The sequence below is a fragment of the Sus scrofa genome, chromosome 18 (genome assembly GCF_000003025.6).
Source record: "Sus scrofa isolate TJ Tabasco breed Duroc chromosome 18, Sscrofa11.1, whole genome shotgun sequence".
NCBI lineage: Eukaryota > Metazoa > Chordata > Mammalia > Artiodactyla > Suidae > Sus > Sus scrofa.
This window is the reverse complement of record NC_010460.4, coordinates 21,735,232-21,757,250: the sequence shown is the minus strand read 5'-3', so window position 1 is coordinate 21,757,250 and position 22,019 is coordinate 21,735,232. Positions and strand designations below refer to the sequence as shown.

General features: G+C 37.2%; 1 protein-coding gene and 1 long non-coding RNA gene across 7 annotated transcripts in view; one reads left to right on the top strand and one right to left on the bottom strand.

Moving 5' to 3' along the window:
* Window positions 299–22,019, bottom strand: part of GRM8 (glutamate metabotropic receptor 8) — an 811,904-nt gene continuing 790,183 nt past the window's right edge. For 5 of the 6 annotated variants that reach the window (XM_021079054.1, XM_021079053.1, XM_021079052.1 and 2 more), the window contains 2 exons: window positions 14,292–14,593; window positions 299–869 (listed from right to left, as the gene is read on the bottom strand). In XM_021079054.1, the coding sequence (XP_020934713.1) occupies window positions 14,297–14,593 (297 nt within the window). In that variant the 3' untranslated portion in view covers window positions 299–869; window positions 14,292–14,296. The remainder of the gene's footprint in view (window positions 870–14,291; window positions 14,594–22,019) is intronic. The other variant, XM_005673194.3, reaches the window with a different exon arrangement.
* Window positions 19,353–21,618, top strand: LOC106506789. The gene is made up of 2 exons (XR_002340438.1): window positions 19,353–19,632; window positions 21,570–21,618. It is a non-coding gene; the product is annotated as an uncharacterized LOC106506789 (long non-coding RNA).

The following is a 22,019-nucleotide window of genomic DNA, read 5'->3' as shown; positions in this document are numbered from 1 at the left end:
ACCTGAAGCAATTGACCTCAAGCTACTGCTTGATTCTTCATAAAAGAAGCAGTTACTATTAAAAGCTACCACATAAATCTTGAAATATTCACAAAATCTTACACAAATAATTCTTTTTCATATAGGAATAAAAGACAATCTTCTTCACATACACGCAAATGTACAAAAACACATTCCTCGAGGAAATAGAATTTTCTTGGCACACCAGGGCTTTTACAGAGGAGTTAAATAACAACAGAGGTGCCACCTGGAAAAAAGTTTTCCCTGGCTTTAAAACTGGAACGAAACAACTCTCAACATTTGCAAAACATTCCTTTATTATTAGAAATAAATTATTTGTATAAAAAATTGCATGCGTCAACCATTGCATTTATTTTTAGCACAACCCAGGGCTTCAATCCGGTCAGCCATTACAAGAAACAGACTCATTGTCTTATACAAGTTGAACAAGGTGGGACAGGAATGGGAGTTCTCACAATCACAGAAAAATACAAGAATAACATCAGACATGGTTTATTTCAACAGCATTTTTTTTCACAAGCTAACATTAGTTTTCCTTTTGTGATTTTTTTTTTTTAACTGCTCTTGAGTAAGCAATACTTTAGCTTGACACTCATTGGTTGTGTTGTATAAAATGGGTTTATTCACTCCCTGTTATTGATACTTTTGGCATGTGGCTACTGTTTGTTCCTTACAAGATTGACTATTGATTTGATTGATTGTAGTCTACAGAGATCTCCAGGAGTAAGTGTTGGCGGTGTCATGTTCATGGTTTACCATCGCCTACCACGTTTCTCCATATTGTATCTTTTCCCTGTTTCAGATTGAATGATTGCTGTAGCTGATATATGTCGTCTTGGTAGAGGAAGCTGTTAAGACAAAATAAGACAAATTATAATACAGACTAATAAATTAGCTTGTTAAAATGACTTTAAAATTCAAATCTTGTGATAACTATTTTATGATATGTAGCTTTCATGTTACTTATTATTTTTAAACCATGAAGAATCTAACCATTGTAGAATTAAGATGCAGCAGAATTTTTCATCTGTAAAACTAGTTTCATTTATAGTATATTTACCAAAAGGGGAAAAAAAAAAAAAACTGAAAATGTGAACACCCTGTTCTTTAACAAATTTTAGTAAAATTAAATTTTAATGTGTTTTTTTTTGGCTTTTTCGGGCCACACCCGCAGCATATGGAAGTTGCATCAGAGCTATAGCTGCCGGCCTATGCCACAGTAATGCAGCATCCAAGCTGTGTGTCTGTGACCTACATTACAGCTCACAGCGGATCTTTGACCCACTGACCAAGGCTAGGGATCAAACCCACATCCTCATGGATACTAGTTGGGCTCGTTACCACTGAGCCATAATGGGAACTTACTTAATGTGTATTATTTTGATTTACGATACAAAAAAATGAAAGAGCAGATAAATTCTCTATTCTGCAAAAGACAAAAAAAAGTTTTTTACAACCCACATTAATGACTCAATTCTTCAAGTCTGATTTGATGACCAAAAAAGGATTAGTCATTATAATTAGTTGTGCTTTGAGAATGAATATATCTTCCACTTAAAAAATAATACTTTTAGGGATTTCCTGTTGTGGCTCAGCAGTAATGAACCCAACTAGTATTCATGAGGATATAGGTTCGATCCCTGGCCTCACTAGATGCGTTAAGGATCTGGTGTTGCAGTGAGCTGTGGTGTGGGTCACAGATGCACTCAGATCCTGTGTCTGTGGCAAAGGCTGGCAGCTGCAGTTCCAATTCTACCCCTAGCCTGGGAACTTCCATATGTCACATGTGCAACCCTAAAAAGAAAATAAATTAAAAATTAAAATTTTTTTAAAAATTTGAAAAATAATACTTTTAGACTTTAGAAGTAGACAGAATAAAATATCAATGCATTTTGCCAACACACATATATCTGGTTTCATCCAAAGGGTACAAATGGAGATGTTTAGAAAATAAAGACTCAAAGAAGGAAATGAAGAGTCAATTGTTCTGGTACCAACTTCCTATGAAGTAAAACCCATTATTGTAAGAATAATCTGTACTATAAAAATGTAGATACGAAAATATTCTAGGTCAAATTTATACTCATACTTAATTTCCAGAAATACAAACCTAAATCCAAATAATTCCTTTGGATTTTTGAGAGAGATGATGGCATAAATTTCTGTTCTAAAATTTTAAATGTGACGTCCTATTTTTCAGTGGAACCCTGGAATTAATAATCATAAGAAGGATGATGAAAAATTCAAAACATGTATGTATTTCACTATATAAATCCAATTCAGAGTGAATCAAATTTTTAGAGAATAATTTAGTTTTTGAAGATTGAATAAGGAAATTGTGAATGTCCTTCTCTGAAATAATTGGCAATCAGACTCATTCCATTTTAATGCACATGAACACTAGGAATTGACCAGACAAGTTCTTACCAGAGACTAAGAATATACTAAGTCCACAATCACTAAAATTATCGCAGAAAACCCAGGAAGTTCTAGTTGTAGATATTTTTGCTATTTTTGATTTCATTGAATATTATGAGCATCATGCCCCAAACAGGTGATATATCTGCTTATCTTACCTACTTTGCCCTCATTAGGTTTTTATGGGCACAAGAGAAAGGAAGTAGATCTTAGACCTGGTTTTAAATTACATTTTGTTCTCTAAAAAATGAATGGGAAAGGCCACTGAACTGGGTCACTCAGTATTATCAGTGGTCCACAGTCCACAATACTGGGTTTTTGTAAGGGTGGAGGCAGAGTAGATTTGCAAGGGAATGGCTGTTGTCCTGGAGAATCTATATGCAATGATGCTTAACACTTCTAAAATGTTGTATGTCACATTTCGTTTAGTGTGAAGTGAAATACAATAACATTTATGGTCTTCACTTTTTAAAGAAAAAAATTCCTAATTTATATAATGCTCTCATATGCCTCTAAATTTTTTTCTAAGAAAATAAAATCTGTACTTTGGCTGTATTTTTGAATGACTTTCATGTAATCTTTGTGGACAAGATGAAGGTAAGAGTAGGAAAAATGACCCTTAAAAAGATTGTTCAGCTTCCTGATCTATTCAATATATTTAACAATAACTAAAATGTAAGACATAGTTATCAAATTTGTAGATAGCTAGAAAGAAAAATCATGGTTGAAATAAAGGAACAAGGGCCAAGAGACCTTGACAAAGATGATCTTCTGATATTAATCTTCAAGGATTTTCCACCTTTTAAGATTCTAAAGCTATTTATTAATTTGTACTTCACTCTTGGAACTCTTAGATGTGAACTCCAAGGAAAAAAGATGGTAGAATTCTATTGAGAAAAAAGACTATAATTTACAAAAGGCAAGCAATCTTAATTTTTCTAATGGTTAGAAAAGGCACATAAGGCTTTGGAAACTGATGATTTGGTCAACATTGAAACGGTGATTAAGAGGCAGACTTTGTTAATAGCAGCTATCTTGCAAGAAGACAGAGGGATGATAAAACAATAGCATTTTTGGAATTTTAAGTCCATTCTATTAACCACAGATCAAACTGCAGACAAACCTTGGAGACAGAATGGGTTCAGATACAGACAACTGCAACAAAGTGATTATCACAATGAAGGGAGAGACATGAAGTTTTTGGGTTCTCAGTGCATACAAAAGTTATGCTTATACTATACTATAGTCTATTAAATGTGTAACAGCATTATGACTAAAAATACAATGTACATACCGTAACTAGACAAAAACGCCTTATTGCTAAAAAATGCTAACCAGCTCAGGATGCCACAAATGCTTATTTGGTAAAAATAGAAAAAAAAAAAAAAGTAGTATCTGGGAAACACAATAGAATGAAGCACAGTAAAACAAGGTATGTTTGTAGGTTTTCATATCAGCAGTGATATTTTTACCTTTATCCCAGAAGTATTACAGACCAAAAGGGATCAGAGATGTACATATGTACATAGAAGCTCTATAAAACTTCTGGTATTGAATATGCTTATTGAAAATCAGTTTTTGCATGCAGCAACAATGCACTTCCTGTGCACACCACACTATGTTCACAAGCTAGAAAAAGAACCTCTACCGCCAGCAGCAGCTGTTTTCATGAATTATGCATGAACATAGCCTAAGGAATGCCATGTGACAGCATTTGTTAATTGGGTGCCATTGATAAAATTCATGTATATCAACTCTGTTTCTCTCTTTCCACACTTCTATGAAATAACATTTGACCTTTTTTTAATGTGTGAAATGCAGTTCTGCAAATTTAGTCGTGAACATGGACTCATTTGGTCTCCCTCCAGTTTCACATTATATTTATTCTGTGTGCCTTTAGAAGCTTTAAAATATTACATATGTGATTAGAATTTCTGGCTTTAATAAGTCACCTTTAAGATGAAATTTCTGTTTTGTGGACTTGTATTGCTTCATGGCTATGAGGAAAAAACATTGCATATATATCATAAATATACAGCTAAAATGTCAGAAAAATAAGGTTATAGAATAGAAGCCATAATTATCAAAATTCTCCCCATAATAAAAAGATGCTAAAACAACAGTTTTTGAATTTTAAGTCTTCTCTTTTCTGTTAACCACAGACCAATGAATCTATAGTTTCATGGCCGCAATGATACTTTTACCTTTATATAATGATTTATAGCTTATAAAACACTGTCCCGTATGTCATTGTCACTTCATTGTAGTAAAGGTGATTTGTCAAAAGTCTGGTAGCAGAAAGTGTGAGAATGTGGCAACATGGATATCATTCCAGTGGATCAACCAGCCCTGGATTTGTTGAGAAGAGGCTTCACCAGTTTTGAGAGGAGGCATTTTAAATCAGAGGAAGCATGGTACTAGTTATAGAGAGTTGAAGGGCAAAAGCTGTTCCAGTTTTCTTTCTTTTTTTTCACTCTTTTTTTGGTAAGATTTTTATTTTTTATTTTTATTTTTTTAATGGCTCCCCCCTGGCATATAGAAGTTCCCAGGCTAGGGGTCGAATCAGGGCTGCAGCTGCTGGCCTACGCCACAGCCACAGCCTTACTTGGATCCAAGGTATATCTGCAACTCACTCGGCAGCATTGTGGCAATGCCAGATCATTAACCCAAAGAGCGAGGCAAGGGATTGAACCTATGTCCTCAAGTATACTAATTAGGTTTGTTATTGCTAAGCCACAACTGGAACTCCCTTATTTTTTTCTATTATACTTGATTTGCAATGTTCTGTCAATTTCTACTGTACAGCAAAGTGACCCAGTAACACATAAATATATATACATAATTTTTCTCACATTATATTCCATCGTGTTCCATCACAGGTGCCTAGATGTAGATCTCTGTGCTATATAGCAGATTTCACTGCTTATCCATTCCAAGGGCAATAGTTTGCATCAACTAACCCCAAATTCCCAGTCCATCAAACTCCTCCCCATACCGCCTTGGCAACCACACGTCTGTTCTCCAAGTCCATGAGTTTGTTTCTTTTCTGTAGAAAGGTTCATTTGTGCCATATATTAGATTCTAGATATAAGTGATATCATATAGTATTTGTCTTTCTCCTTCTGACTTAGTTCACTTAATATGAGAGTCTCTGGCTCCAAACATGTTGCTGCAAATGGCATTATTTTGTTCTTTTTATGGCTGAGTAGTATTCTACTGTGTATATGTAACACATCTTCTTAATATATTCATCTGTCGATGGACATTTAGGTTGTTTCCATGTCTTGACTATTGTGAACAGTGCTACAGTGAACACAGGGGTGCATGTTATCTTTTTCAAAGAAAGTTTTGTCTGGATATATGTCCAGCAATTGGATTGCTGGGTCAGTCATATGGTAGTTCTGTATTTAATTTTCTGAGGTACCTCCATACTATTTTCCATGGTGTTTGAACCAATTTACATTCCCTTTTTTCCACACCCTCTCCAGCATTTATTATTTGTTGACTTGTTAACGATGGCCATTCTGACTGCTGTGAGGTGGTATCTCATAGTAGTTTTGATTTGCATTTCTCTAATGATTAGTTATGTTGAGCATTTTTTCATGTGCCTGTTGGCCATCTGTATATCTTCTTTGGAGAAATGTGTAGTCATGTCTTTTGCCTGTTTTTCAATTGAGTTGTTGGTTTTTTTGCTGTTGACTGGTATAAGTGGTTTGTATATTTTAGAGACTAAGCCCTTCTCAGTTAAATCATTTGAAACTATGTTCTCCCATTCCATAGGATGTCTTTTTTTTCTTTTTTAAGATGTCCTTTGCTATGCAAAAGCTTTCAAGTTTGATTGGGGCCCATTGGTTTATTTTTGTTTTTATTTCTGTTCCCTTGGGAGACTGACCAAGAAAGTGTTTGTATGGGTGATGTCAGGGAATGTTTTGCCTATGTTCACTTCCAGGAGTTTGATGGTGTCTTGTCTTATGTTTAAGTCTTTAGGCCATTTTGAGTCTCTGTGCATAGTGTGAGGATGTGTTCCAGTTTCATTGACTTGCATGCAGCTGTCCAGGTTTCCCAGAAATGCTTGCTAAAAAGACTGTCTTTTTCCCATTTTATGTTCTTGCCTCCTTTGTCAAAGATTAATTGACCATAGGTGTCTGGGTTTATTTCTGGGTCTCTATTATGTTCCATTGGTCCATATGTCTATTTTGGTACCAGTACCACACTGTGTTGATGACTGTGGCTTAGTAATATTGCCTGAATCTGGGAGAGTTATGTCTCCTGCTTGGTTTTTGTTCCTCAGAATTGCTTTGGCAATTCTTGGCTTTTATGATTCCATATCAACTTTTGGATTGTTTCTTCTAGTTCCGTAAAAAATGTTATGGGTAATTGGATAGGGATTGACTGTATCTGTAGATTGCTTTGGGTAGGCTGGCCATTTTAACAATACTGATTCTTCTAATACAGGAACATGGAATATCTTTCCATTTCTTTGAATCCTCTTTAATTTCCTTGATTAGTGTTTTATAGTTATCAGCATATAAGTCTTTCACCTCCTTGGTCAGGTTTACTCCTAATATTTAATTTTTTGCATGCGATTTTAAAAGGTATTGAATTTTTATATTCTTTTTCTAATACTTCATTGCTAGTATAGAGAAATGCAACTGATTTCTGAATGTTAATCTTGTATCCTGCTACTTTGCTAAATTCATTGATCAGTTTGAATAGGTTTTGTGTGGAGTCCTTAGGGTTTTCTATATATAGTATCATGTCATCTGCATAGAGCAACAATTTTACCTCTTTTCTTCCAATTTCAATACCTGTTATTTCTTTTGTCTGATTGCTGTGGCTAGGACGTCCAATACTATGTTGAATAAAAGTGGTAAGAGTGGGCATCCTTGTCTTGTTCCAGATTTTAGTGGGAAGGCGTTCAGCTCTTCTCCATTGAGTATTATATTGGCTGTGGGTTTGTCATAAATGGCTTTGATTACCATAAGGTATGTTCCCTCCATACCCACTTTGGTAGGAGTTTTTATGAATGGATGTTGGACTTTGTCAAATGTTTCTCTGCATTTATTGAGATGATCATGTGGTTTTTGACTTTTCTTTTGTTAATGTGGTGTATGACAATGATTGATTTGTGTATGTTGAACCATCCTTGTGACCCTGGGATGAATCCCACTTGGTCGTGCTTTATGATCTTTTTTTTTTGTATGCTGTTGGATTTGGTTGGCTAAAATTCTGTTGAGAATTTCTGCATCTATAATCATCAGAGATATTGACCTCTAATGTTCTTTTTTGGTAGTATCTTTGGTTTTGGTATTAGGTTGATGGCAGCTTCATAGAATATCTTTGGGAGTGTTGCTTCTTCTTCAACCTTTTTGGAAAAGTGTAAGAAGAATGGATATGAGTGCTTCTTTGTATGTTTGGTAGAATTCACCTGTGAAGCCATCTGGTCGTGGACATTTGTTTGTAGGGAATGTTTTTATCACATATCCAATTTCATTTCTACTGATTGGGCATGTCTATTGATCTATTTCTTCCTGATTCAGTTTTGGCAGGCTATATGTCTCTAGAAATTTGTCCATCTCTTCTAGGTTGTCAAATTTGTTGGCATATAATTGTCCATAGTATTCTCTTATGATTTTTTTTTTTTTTTGTATTTTTGCACTATCTGTTGAGCTTTCTCCTTTTTTAATTCTTATTTGGTTTTTTTCTTTGCTCTTGTTGGTGAGTCTGGCCAAAGGTTTGTCAATTTTGTTTATTACCCTTTCAAAGAACCAGCTCTTAGTTTTTATTGATGTTTTTTTCTATTGTTTTTTGAATCTCTATTTTATTGATTTCTGGTCTGATCTTTATGATTTCCTCCTTTCTGCTGACTTTAGGTTTTGTTTTTGTTCTTCTTTTTCTAATTCTCCTAGGTGGTGTGTTAAGTTGTCTACTTGAGATTTTTCTTCTTTTCTGAGGAAGGCCTGTATCACTATGAACTTGCCTCTAAGCAGTGCTTTTGTGGGATCCCATAGATTTTGAATGGTTTTGTTTTTATTATCATTTGTCTCGAGGTATTTTTTTAATTTCCCTTTTGATTTCCTTATTGACCCACTGGGTTTTTAGTGTAGCATGTTGTTTAGTCTCCATGTAGTCAGTTTTTTCCCATTTCTTTTCCTGCGGTTGATTCTAATTTTATGCCATTGTGGTCAGAAAAGATATATGAAATAATTTCTATACTCTTAAATTTGTTGAGGTTAGTTTTGTGCCCCAGTCTGTGGTCAATCCTTGAGAATGTTTCATGTGCACGTGAAAAAATGTATATTCTGATTTTTTTGGATGTAATGTCCTGAAAATGTCAATTAAGTCTAAATTACCCATTGTGTCATTTAGGGTCTCTGTTGCCCTATTGATTATCTGTCTAGAGGATCTGTCCATTGATGTGAGTTGGTGTTAAAGTCTCCTACTATTATTGTATTCTCATTAACTTCTCCTTTATGTCTGTTGGTATTTGTTGTATGTATCTGGGTGCTCCTATATTATGGGCCTATATATTGATGATTGTAATATCCTCTTCTTGAATGGTTTTCCTCTCCTTTTATTATTAGTGTCCTTCTTTTTCTTTATGGCCTTTGTTTTAAAGTCTATTTTTGTCTGAGGCAAGTATTGCAACTCCTGCTTTCCTGTCTTTTCCACTCACATGAAATATCCTTTTCCATCCCCTCACTTTCAATTTATATGTGTCCTTTGCCCTAAGGTGAGTCTCCTGTAGACAGCATATTATAGGCTCTTATTTATTTATCCAATCTGCCACTCTTTGTCTTGATTGGAGCATTCAGTCCATTGACATAAAGCTTGTTTTCCAGTTGATTCTATGTTTTTCCTTTGTTCCTTTTTTTGGTTGGATGATTTCCTTTTATGCTTTTTGTTTCCTTTTCTTTTTAGTTTTTCTGAATGTGCTAGTTGGTTTTGACTTGTGGATGCCCTGTTTTTCAAGTATATTAACCCTTTCCTATATCTGCTTGCTCTAGCCTGATAGTGGTATAGGCTTACATATATTGTTAAAAAAAAAAAAAAGTCTAGATTTACCTACTTTCCTCCCTCACATTTTATGATTTTAAAGTCCTTTTTTTTAACATCTTCAAGTTTGTCCTTTTGCTGTTCCTTGTGTTTATGGTTACTATTACAATAGTTTTTTGGTTTTGTTTTTTGTTTTTTCCCCTTTAGATCTGTCTACTGGCTTATTTAATTGATTGCTTTCCTGGTGTGGTTTTCTCCATCCTATTTCTTCCTCTTTTTTATTTAGAGGAGCCCTTTCTGTTTTTTCTTTTAGAATGAGTTTAATATTACTGTACTCTTTCAGTTTCTGTTTCTTGGAGAAAATTGTTATTTCTCCCTCTATTTTAAATGATATTCTTGCTTGGTAGATTATTCTAGACTGCAAAATTTTCCCTTTCCCAGAACTTCAAATACATCCTGTCACTCTCTTCTGGCTTGTAGTGTTTCTGTAGAGAAATCAGCTGATAGCCTTATTATGCAGGGTCCTTTATAATTAACTCTGTTTCTTCTTGCTGCCTTTAGAATCCTCTCTTTAACTCTTGCCATTTTCGTTATTATGTGTCTTGGTGTGGGCCTGTTTGGGGCCCTCTGTGCTTCCTGTGTCATGAATCTGTGTCCTTCAGATTTGGAAAGTTTTCAGCCATAAGTTCTTCAAATATATTTTCTGTCCCCCCTTTTTTTGTCTCTTTTTGGAATCCCTTTTATGTGTTGATTGGCCCACTTTATAGTCTCCCGTAGATATCATATTGCTTGCTTTTTCCTTTTTCACTTGGTTTTCTGTCTGCTGTCCTGAGTGGATGATTTCCATTATACTATCTTCCAAGTCCCTAATTCCGTCCTCTTCCAATGATCCATTTTGCTCTTCAGTGACTTTCAGTCAGCTTGCATCTCTGCAAAGGAATGTTCTAATTTTTCTTGGTTCCTCCTTATATTTTCTAGTTCCTTTCTAAAGTAATCTGCATTAGTGTTCATAGCTGCTCTTAATTCCTTCCTACTCGCTCTTCGTCCCTTCAGTATTTTCACTGTCTCCTTTGTGAACTCAGTGTCTCTTAGACTGCAGTGGTCTGTTTCATTATTTGCTCCTTTGGGTGACTTCTCCTGCTTTTTTTAACCAGGAATGATTTCTGGGCTTCTTCATTTTGCTTATATTTTTCTCATTCTGTGAGCTTAGGGAAAATGACTCCTGTAGGCTTGGAGGGCTAGTTATATGCATGAGTGCCCCTGGGTATTTTGTGAGAACTTACTTTTGATTTTTAGGGTGCTTGATGTGTGTGCTTCCAGGGAGATGGAGGCAATGGTCAGGGCTAGTAGCTAGTGCCTGGTTGCTGGGCCCTTGACAGTGGGCAGGACCCACGGGAAGGTGGGGCAGGCTGCTCCTCGTTGCAGGGCCCTGGGAAGTGACAGTGATCAGGCGGGTTTAGGCAGTGCCCAGAGCATTTGGCAGTGGCAGTAGCAGGGCAGGTGCAATCCCAGGGGAGTGAGAGCAACAATGAATGGCGCTTGGTTGCAGTGCCCCCTTTTTTTTTTTTTTTTTTTTTTGCCAACCTTTCAGGTGCCTAGGGCCTCAGTTGGTATCTGTTCACAGACCCCTAGTGGTGGTGGGCCATGTCCTCCTCTGGTGTCTGAGGTAATTGCTATGAAGCTCTGCCAGCTATAAATCACACAAGAGTGCTTAGCCCCCCACTGCCCTTAGGCCACACAAGAGGTACCTGGCCTTCTGTACTCTGTCTCCCATAGCCTGCACCAGAGGTGCTCTGTCATCTGAGAGTCTGTGTGTACACAGGCAAAGCTATTCCTATGTGGTCCTCCCCTCCCTCTCTTCCCCTCCCCAGCAATGGCACCTTGCTTCTCCTGCAGACGCATACCTCCTCCTTGGTTCCCTCAGCTGTAGCGTTTGGCTCCCCAGCCCATGGCATTCAGCTCCCAGCCCTTGGCACACTGCTCTCTAGCCCCTCAGGCTGTCTCCATACACCCACCCCTAGCCCTCTCTCTGGTTCTGACTTCCGGAGCCAGAGTCTCAGTGTCCAGCCCCCACCAGAGCATCTCAGGCTGTGGCCTCTAGGGGTGTGGTGCACATCATCTGTGCAGCTCTTCCTCTGCTTTGCCCTCCTCAGTCCTGCTGCTGCACTTTTCTGCACAACTTTGAGGTTCTTCCATGTCAGCTGATCTCCCTGTCAGTTAGGTGGTTTCTCAGGGTATGGGTTTGTTCCTTTCCTCTTTAAAAGCTCCCTCTCAGGAGTGCTAGTCCCATCCTGATTGCTTTTCTCTCTTTTCTTTTTTAATTTTCCTTTTGTTCTACCCAGTTATGTGGAGGGTGTTTTGCCCTTTTTTGGAGGTTTAATGTCTTTTGCCAGCATTCAGTAGATGTTCTGTGCGAATCGTTCTACATGTAGTTTTTTTTGTTTTTGTTTTGTTTTTTTTGGTTTGTTGGAGAAGGTGAGCACCACGTCTTACTCTTCTGCCCTCTTGATCCCCACTCCCCAATTTTCAATTATACTTCTTAAGACATAAGACCCAGTTTTAGAAGAAAAATGTTACATTTAAGCTATTCAAGTTTTTGGTATTTTGAGAGAATTTATGATTTTGAATGACTCTTGGCTCAAATCATCGTTACATGTAGTAGAGGGAACTGGGGCACAAGGCATCCATAATGATAGGTCGTGTAAGTGAACAAATGTTAGCAGTGGTTACCTGGAGTGGGATTACAGAAGGACATGCAAAGATTTCACATACTGTTCTCCTGAATGTGTAAACTTCAATCACTTTATCTGGCCTAATGTATTCAACCCAAACCACTCCTATAAAAGATGATACTACACTGAAATCTCCAGAGTACAATTTAACCTTCTTTCAGGTAGTAATTACTTTATTTTGATTCATCTTTTTAACTTTCTTTTACTTTCCAAAAATGAGCATCTGACTCCTCCAGAATGTGGTAGGCTTTTTCCACCATACATGCTCCACATCTGTACTCTTTCATTCTTATTTCTGAGAAAACAGGGAAATGTACATGCTATAAAATTTTCATTTCAACATCCACAGAAAATAATAGGAGGGAAAAAAAAGTGGATGAGACTTATTTCTAAGACATGGGATTAGTCTCATCAATACTGGAAACTTTCCCTTCAGGGAACCAATTTTTTAAAAGGGTGGGAAGAGTTTATTAATTTTTTTCCTTACCACATTCCAGAGGTGAGTCTGGGAAAACTGTTGTTTCTTTCACTGTATGTTTGCTTACTTTCATTTGAAACAATATTATATAAAATTTTCTGGACTGTTGATAAAACAAGTGCAACTGTAGACTGATGAGTCATACTGAAGAGTGCCAGTGTTCAAAGTGTATCACTGGCCAACAGTAGTTTATTGGCATCCTACAGGAGGTTTTAACTTCCTGAACTGATGCTTTCAAGACAGAAAAACACATAAAATTCTGCCCTCAAATCATAAGCATTCTACTCTGATGCCTTTAAGTGTAGTTATAGTACATCCTTTGCTAAGGGCCCAAATAAGCCCACTATTAGTCAATTGCTTACCTATAATCAGAGATGATTATAACAATTTGATGCCAAAACCCATCCTTACTGCATCTTTCTTGTACACTTTCTCAAAGTTTCATGTTTGCTGAAGGATGACTATGTGGGGAGTATCTGTGAAATTCTCTACAAGTGACTCAATTTGATATTCATGAGCTGAAGGTCATCTTCCTGGAGGATATGGCCAGTAATTACAATAAGTCTGATAGAAAATGAAGCCAGTAAGTTTTAATTAAGTTATGCATATGGGGCATTAGAGTGGACAGTTTTCATCTGGAAATCTTGATATAAGGGAAGGTTTGTCAGTCTAGTGAAGGCTCTAAGTTGTTATAATAATTAAATCAAATAAAATCAATCTAACCTGTGTTTCATGTCAAAGGTACAGAAAATAGGAGATAGAGCCTCCTGGAGGAAACTGAGATAAAGAGGGTAATTTTTTCATATGGTTTTATCCTTAATTATTAAATACCTGTTCTGTATTCATAGAACATAGGAAGCAAGGACCTTAGCTTTTCTTTCTTTTTCAACCATCTATAGAAATTTGTAAAGGTTGTATGTATTTTTCACTGTATTCAGCTTTCTGGTATTTTGCTGTTCATAACTCCAGTCTATTTGCTTAGATACAAAGATGGACTTGAACAGCGCAGTTAAACTCTGCTGGATTAATTTGGTACTGGGATGTGCTTCTTCAGGGATGATTACAGAGAAGAGCAATATAGGTGAAGAAAAGTAATGTTACAATTTTCAGGGTCATGAGGCTTTCAGAGAAGACTTCTATTATCTTAATGCTTCCAATAAGAAAAACCAAAGATCAAGGGATCAGTCTGGGGAGACAAGTAATAACTATGACTTAACCTTCATGTTGGCTAACTAGTTTTCTCATTTCCCTAAATACCTAAATAACATACTGTTTATTTGTGTAAGATATTTGGTCTGCATGCTCCATAAATACTAGTTAACAGTGAATTCTACAAGGAGTTGCCAGTATTCGACAAACAAAGCCCGTAAGGTAGTTCCTAAGCACTAAAGCATAGTTTTATAAGTGGAGCATAGTTCCAAGCTTCCAGCTCTGTAATGCCTCAAAAGAGAGACCTGAATATCACTTGGTGAAAGAGATGCTGTATTTGTATTCCCACTCTGGAGAAGAGCCACTTGCCTTGAAATCATTTGGTTCTAACCAGGTGATTCTAACTGCTGTGATGGTCTCATGGTTTGTGAGTACCACCATGTCCCTGGAAACATGAAGCACAGTCCCCAAGACCAGTAGAAGAATGTTCAACGTACATCTATCAGGAAGTGCTCCCGCTCTTGACCATCGGAAAGTCTACGGATGACTTACTGTTGGTTTCAAGACTCTCACAGAGTTCACTTTTCACTTCGCCATTTGGTCTGTCATTTCCCTTTTGGATCAGTTTGCTTTGCATGGTGGCAGCGGTCACCACAGCCTTGAAGCTCCTCTTGCGTTTTTGAACATTCTGTTCTGGATGAAAAATTATAATATAAACCTTGGGCATATAGAGCATGCCCAGAGACACCGAAGCACTTAAACTCATGGAGACAGTAAGTGTTGTTGTCTGGATGTACATCTGAAGAAGGGGAAAAAAAAAAAAAAAAAAAGAATCAATGTTGATAAACCCGATCAAAGATAAAGCAAATAACAGAACCATTTTCTGAAATTATTCCAGCTTCTCTGCTAACGGTGTGTTAAAAGGTACTTGTTGAAACTGCCTTCAATTATACTCAATTCAAGCATTCCATTCCTTTAGTCCCCACCTGCAAATGTGGGTGAAGTTCTATTGTTTATGAAGCCCAGTTCCTTCAAACAAACAAACAAACAAACAAAGCTGATAGAGCTTAGTTTCCTTTTTAGATTTTAATTATACATATGTAAGGAAGGGGGCAAAACCAGTCTAGCAAAAGACTAACATTTTATGTCACACAAATCTTCTTCAGGGAGGTGTCACAGGGTCAAATGTTATTCTTTCAACAATAAACTTAACCTAGAAGGTGAATTAAATATAGTGGAAGTAGAGCAGGAGACAAATAGTCCAGGCAAACAGTCCAGAACACCACTACTGCACACCACTGCTTGAATAATACTAGTGTTTACATCTTCACATAATTGCTTAATTCCAGCTTCCTAACCTGATATATCACAAGTATGCTATAAGGGCTTGCTTTTCTTTAACAGTCCCCCTAAAGGATAATTCCAGAGGGTCTCCTGATGATTGCATCAGATCAAAATAAATGTGGGTGCTTTTAGAAAATACATGAAACTTCCTCCTTCCAAGATTGAAATACGGCCTTTGGGGATAGAATCCTGACATCTGGATTTTGAAAATTCTCTGCCTGGGCTCATTCCTTATCCTTACCCCACTGAACTGACTGCTCTTGTACTTACAAAGAGACGTTTCTCTGGGAAATTTTTCTTCCTACAATCTAGTGGTTAATGACCTAAAAAAGCCAAACCTAAAAATCACTGTTTTTGGTTTTTTCATTATGTTATGAAAACAAACATGATAGTATTTTAATCTTTTTTCCTTCCCCAATATTTTGAGTTATAATCAAAAATAGAAATTGTATATTTTAAGGTGTACACCTTGATGTTTTAATAAACATATATCATGAAATGATCATTGCAATCAACTTAACATATCCATCACCTCACCTAGTTACCATTTTCTTTGTTTTCTTTTCCTTTGTGTGTGTGTGTTAAGAATGCTTAAGATCTCCCTTCTTAGGAAATGGCAAGTATACAATACAGTATTGTTACCTATAGTCACATATTCATCTTGTATAACTGGAAGTTTGCACCTTTTGACCAATATCTCCCTTATTTCCCCTCCCCCTGCCCCTGGCAACCACTGTTCTGCTCTCTGCTTCTAAGGGTCTCACAGTTTCAGATTTCACATATAAGTGGGATCACGCAGTTTTTGTCTTTCTGGCTACTTTTGCTTAGTACAGTGTCCTCCAGATTCATCCTTGTTGTCACAATGGCAGGATAAACACTCTGTACATATATCACATCTTTAAAAATAAAAATCTTTGATCTACTTTCATTTTTTATATCCTGAGCTCAAAATACAATTTCTCCAAACAACTTGGCATACACTGAGGCTACAAAGCAGCCATGTTTTAAGATTATGAAGAGATCCCTTTATTATATCTGTGATCTTCCTTAATATATATATATATATATTTTTTTTTTTTTGTCTTTTTGCTCTTTCTTGGGCCACTCCCACGGCATATGGAGGTTCCCAGGCTAGGGGTCAAATCGGAGCTGTAGCCACCGGCCTACGCCAGAGCCAGAGCAACGGGGGATCCGAGCCACGTCTGCAACCTACACCACAGCTCACAGCAACGCCGGATCGTCAACCCACTGAGCAAGGGCAGGGACCGAACCCGCAACCTCATGGTTCCTAGTCGGATTCGTTAACCACTGCGCCACCACAGGAACTCCCTTCCTTAATATCTTTTCACTCTGACGATACCTCTGGAAATGTAAAGTTGTCAGATTGTATCCATCAATCCCCAGAATGCAAACTAATTGGATCGTTTTAATAAAGGGCTGAAATACGTTTACCTTCAAGGGTAAATATCTGAATCAGCTTTATGGTTGGCCTTTTCCTAGGGGAGACTGTTTCTCTTAACAGATGACAAAATCTTGATGTACAAAACTGTCCAAACCATGAAGCAAAACTTCAGACACCCACAAAAAGACTGTCTCTGTCTGAGCAATCATGTCATGTGGGTTACTGAGTTTACTATTCAATTCATCTACCAGGAAGGCTGTCCTTTGCTTAAGACCCTATCGTAAGAATGGGAATACCCTTCCATTAGGATTGGTTTGTTTCAAAGTTCACCTCCTCCAGGAAGTCCTCCATGATAAATCTTATTTAATTATAATGTTTTTATTTTATTTCTAAGCACTAATGCATTGAAAAGTAAACACAATGGATCGCTTGCTAATATATAACTCTGTGATTATAATCATTTATATAAACTGTAATCATACAAAATGCAAAGCAAGGGTATAAATTTTGAATCTGTAATCTGTATTTTTTCTTATATACCTCTAGGAAATTATACAATAATTACTCATATACTACTCCTTGTTTTTAAGTAAATGAAGATATTTGAGAATCCCTTGATTTACATTAAGTTTTTCAGAACATGCTTTCCATAATTTTCTACTGTGTCAAATGGACATCAGGGATGCTAACATTATAAGTAAGAAACTCAAAGTATTGAGGTATGAATCCAGATTTTAGGTTGGGCTCATGCATACCAACCTCAATAGAGACATAATTCAAATCCATCTGTCAGCAAAGTGATAAATTACTATGTGTCATGATCTCTTGTGCTACCTGCCAACAAGTGAAAACCCATGTTACATGTGAGTAACTAAAGGTCTACTACAATTAAGAAGGTCCTGATAAAATGTGAATATGCGCCTTTAAACCACATAAATCTCCCTAAGCTTTGCCACCTACTTTTAAGCAACTTATTATAATAATACTTCTAAGCCTCTCATGTGTTGGTTAATCCTCTTTGAATTCCTGCTTATTCTCCAGCTAGCATTGCTGCAGAAAGGCTATGTAGAAAATGGGCTGCAGAGAAAGGACATAAAGATAAGGAAAGGAGAGAGCCAAATGCAAATCACACACATAAATTTTCAAATCCACTCCCTTATAGGAACCATCAGTTTTGTCCCATTCAGACCCTGCCAAGTCAATTTAACTTATAAAAAAATAAAATAAAAACCAAAAAACTTCCAGAGGTCCAACAGCTATGAAATGATGGGAACACCCACACTTAAAACATATAATTCTAGTCCAAGTAATTCATAAATACTTTTCTAGTTTGAAAATCTTATAAAATGTGTCTGGTACCATAAATGTAATTTTCTTTCCATATTCAGAATAATTTCTGTAATACATAGTAATTTTGATTTTGCTAAGTATTAAGCATGAAGAAGATTCTGGAATGCTAGTTTCCACATTAATTACTGCAGTCTGTTCTTTCAGCAAACCAACTCAACAGAAGATGTAATAAACAGATATTAGAATTAAATAGTACTATGCTTGGTGTTCCAAGCTCTCCATTGGACACTAGGTTTACAGATGACACCATAATGCTGATGTGACTTATGTGCTCTCTTAAAACAGCTTCTGAAAAAATTTAATGTGAGCTCAATACATAAAAAGCATCTATATAAAAATCATACCCTAAAATGCAAAATTTTACAGTGACCAAGCCTTTGTAACAGACCTCAAACTGTGAGTATATTGAGGTTTTGAACTTCATTTTTTAATATTTAATGAAATGAAAATGCTATACGTATTATAATCTCAATGAAAGCAATAAGAGCAAAATAAGAACAGAAGTAAAATGCCACCTCCTGGCATTCGAGAGAAACTAAGTCCTTAGCATCATGGATTACAGGATTCTCAATATCTCTCATATTTAAGAAGACATGGCTTTCTATGTCATATTAAAAAATTGAAATGGAGCACTTGATTCCCAAAACACATGCTTTTTTTTTTTTTTTTGTATACCTGCTGAATATTCTAAACACTTGAGTCATGTAAGGAAGGAACATACCCAAGCAGACCTGAGCTTGAATTCCAAACCACCGCTTATATATTTTTTTAAGATAAAAAGTTTATAGAGGAACTGTAGCATTGCCTTGTGGGTGATAAAAGCTCTAAGTCGACCTACCAGGTGACTGTCCAAACTCTAATAAAACGTCCCTGGCAGTTGAACAGCTGTGAGCTCTTATTTTCCCTCTGACTTTTAATTTCTTACCTATGAAATGGGAAGAAATAATCCTTTTCTCACAGAAGGGTTATAGGTGGAATGACATAACCTTTACAAATCATCTCAAAGGCACAAAATAGTAGCAGCTCCAACAAAGATTATTTGCTCTGCAACTTTGAATCTAAAAGGCTGCCTACAAAACATCCTTCCAGGTAGGTAGAATTGAGAGAGGGTCATTTAGTGAAGAGGTGATAGCACTGCAGCTCTAACTGTATGATGTCAAGGAAAATGCTTTTGTAACCTTACTTCAAAGTGGGCAGAATGAAACCTTGCCCAAAAGTCAGCTGCTCTTTGCTGATGTCAGGGCCATAGTCACTGTCTCTGCTACAGGCCTAGAATAGTATGCTGGCTCTCTATATTAAATTATAGCTCAGCAGAATACAGGAGGGAACTACATGAATTCCCTATAAGCAACATAAATCCACTGAGAGATGCTGACGAGGGTTTTGGATTTGTTAATGCAACCTTTTTTCCATCTTCCTTTTATGCCCCCACCTCTTCACTCCAAAATATTAGTACCTGGAAGAAGGAGTGTGTCTTTTCTATCATGTCCCTTGATAGTCTGTCTCTTCCTCTGCCTCCGTGGTCCCTGCACATTTTGGAGCAGTCAGATGCACTGAGGCAGCTTTATCTGATCTCGGAATAAGCCAGGAGGAGATGACACAATGGAGCATATTACATGACATCTTTTCTGGGACTTGTTACAACTCTTCATTCTCTGCAGGAATCATTGGTGCACATCCAGGGTCTGCTGAATGTCTGGGAATCACCAAAAGCTCCAGGAAGAGTGACCTCCAGAAAAAAGGTCAGTCTTTGACTTTCGACCAGCTGCTTGCACACAGAACTCCACAGACTCTCATATCAAAGCTGGTATGTTTTTAACCTCTTAGTAACTAAGGTAACATGTTCTGAAACCTAAAACCCCAAACAGATTTATGCCCTGTGATAAGAAACAGATTATTTATTCCTGAGTATTTCTGCCTTGCCCTGGATGGTTTTATCTCACTTTTTTGCTACATTCAGCCAGGTTCTCTTTTGCTGCTTCACACACAGCCTGACTAGTGAAAAAGTTCTGTTCACATTTTTTTTTTTTTTTCTTTCTTGGCTGCCCCACAGCATATGGAGTTCCTGGGCCAGGGATCAGAGCCTAGCACTGTGCCAGGCCAGGGATTGAACCTGAGTCCTGGTGCTGCAGAGACACTGCAGATCCCGTTGTGCCACAGTGGGCACTCCAATAATGTCCAATTTATATATTATATATTAAGTAATATATATATTACCGAAGCTAGTAAAACTGCCTGGCAATTGGACACAGCAAAACACCAGAGGCAATAACCCAGCTCTTCAGGCTGAGTCTGGATGCTAATGAACCATTCCCAAATCCATTTCAAACATTTTACCATTGTTTCTGTTTTGTTTAGTTCAAATATCTTGCTGGCTTCTCCTTCTCAGTCCGGTTCTGAGGGATCCTTCTCATTCTAACATCTTTAACTTAAAGTTCCCCAGACCTCAATCCTTGGATATCTACTATCTATCCATCCATCCCTCAGGGCACATGACTCTTTTATGATAATATTTAGAATTATTTAGACCTTAAGCCAAGGCCAGCTTCCTGGGTGCACTGCCTGTACATAAGCTCCTTCACTCACAATGGTCTCACACTTGGTTTAATGTTCTGCTACCACGGTTTTGAAACTCTTAATATTTTTTGATTAATGAGGCCTGCATTTTGATTTTTTCACTGGAACTCATGAATTAACCATGTCCTAAAAACCATTTATACACTGATAAATTGCAGGCTTCCCTCAGGAAACTCAGTTGCCCTCTCAAGGAGCGGCTCTTCTTGGATGCCTGACATACTATCCGAAACTAACAAGCATCTGACTCCCATCGTCATTCCTCAACTTCTTCCCATAGTCTCCTCATCTTAATTCTGTCTTTCCAGTTGTTGAGATGAAAACAAATAGAAATTGTCCTTGACTCCTTTCATATGCTCACAGTCTATCTATAGCTGAATCCTGTTGACTCTACTTTCAAAATTTGTTCATAGGTCATTTTTCACCACCTCTATTGGTACTGTGATGGTCCTAGCCAACATTATCTCCCATGTAGATTTTCACTACAAATGTCCTGTTGACATCTATAAATGTCACCTCTTCTGTTCTTCTTCTCTTCTATCTGATCATCTGATTTATTTTTTACCACAGTAGCTAGAATAATCCCATTATTCAAAAATCAGGTTAGGTCACTCCTCCTCTCAAAACTCTTCAATGACTCCCCATTGATGGTGTCCCTATTAAGGCCTATAAGGGCCTCTAAACTGATGTGGCGTGACTCTTTCTTTCATTCATTCTCGCCACACCATTCTGGGTTCCTGGCTCATCTTGGAAGATACCAAGCATGCCTCTGTTTGGGGGCTTTTATATTTGATGAATTGCTCCTTCACTTCCATCAGGAGGTATTCCTTTCTGAATTGTTCTTCCAGGGAGATCTTTCCTAAACATAAATTTAAAAATTGTAACTTCCACCCTTCCACCAGCCCTTTCTGCCCAGTTGTATTTCACTCCTTGGTATCTAACTTTTTCCAGCATAAAAGTTTACATATTTTACTAACTTATTGCATCTTTCCCTTAACTAGAATAAACTTTCCATGAGCCCAGGATTTTTACTTGTTTTGTTCACTGCTATAAACTCAACACCTAGAACATTGCCTGGATGCCTGAATTTTCTGTACTTTTTAAGGTGATGTGGATCCCTATCTTGACTTTGACGTTGAAAGGAAATAACCCATGAGAAGAATCAAGATGGCAGAGGAGTAAGCCGTGGCACTCGCCTTCTTCCACGAAGACAACAACAACGAAAAAAACCCAAAAACCAAAAAAACCCTACATGTAGCACGATTCACACAGAACATCTCTTGAAAGCTGGCAATAGACCTTAAACCTCCAAAAAAGGCAAGAAACCCTCCACATAACTGGGTAGAACGAAGGCAAAAAAAAAAAAAAAAAAAAAAAAGAGAGAGAGAGAGAAAAGGATTCAGGATGGGACTAGCACTCCTATAGAGGGAGCTGTTAAAGAAGAAAGGAACCCACACCCTTGGAAGCCACCTGTCTGACAGGGAGATCAGCTGACATGGAAGAACCTCAAAGTCATGGATAAAAGTGCAGCAGCTGGACAGAGGAGGGCAAAGCA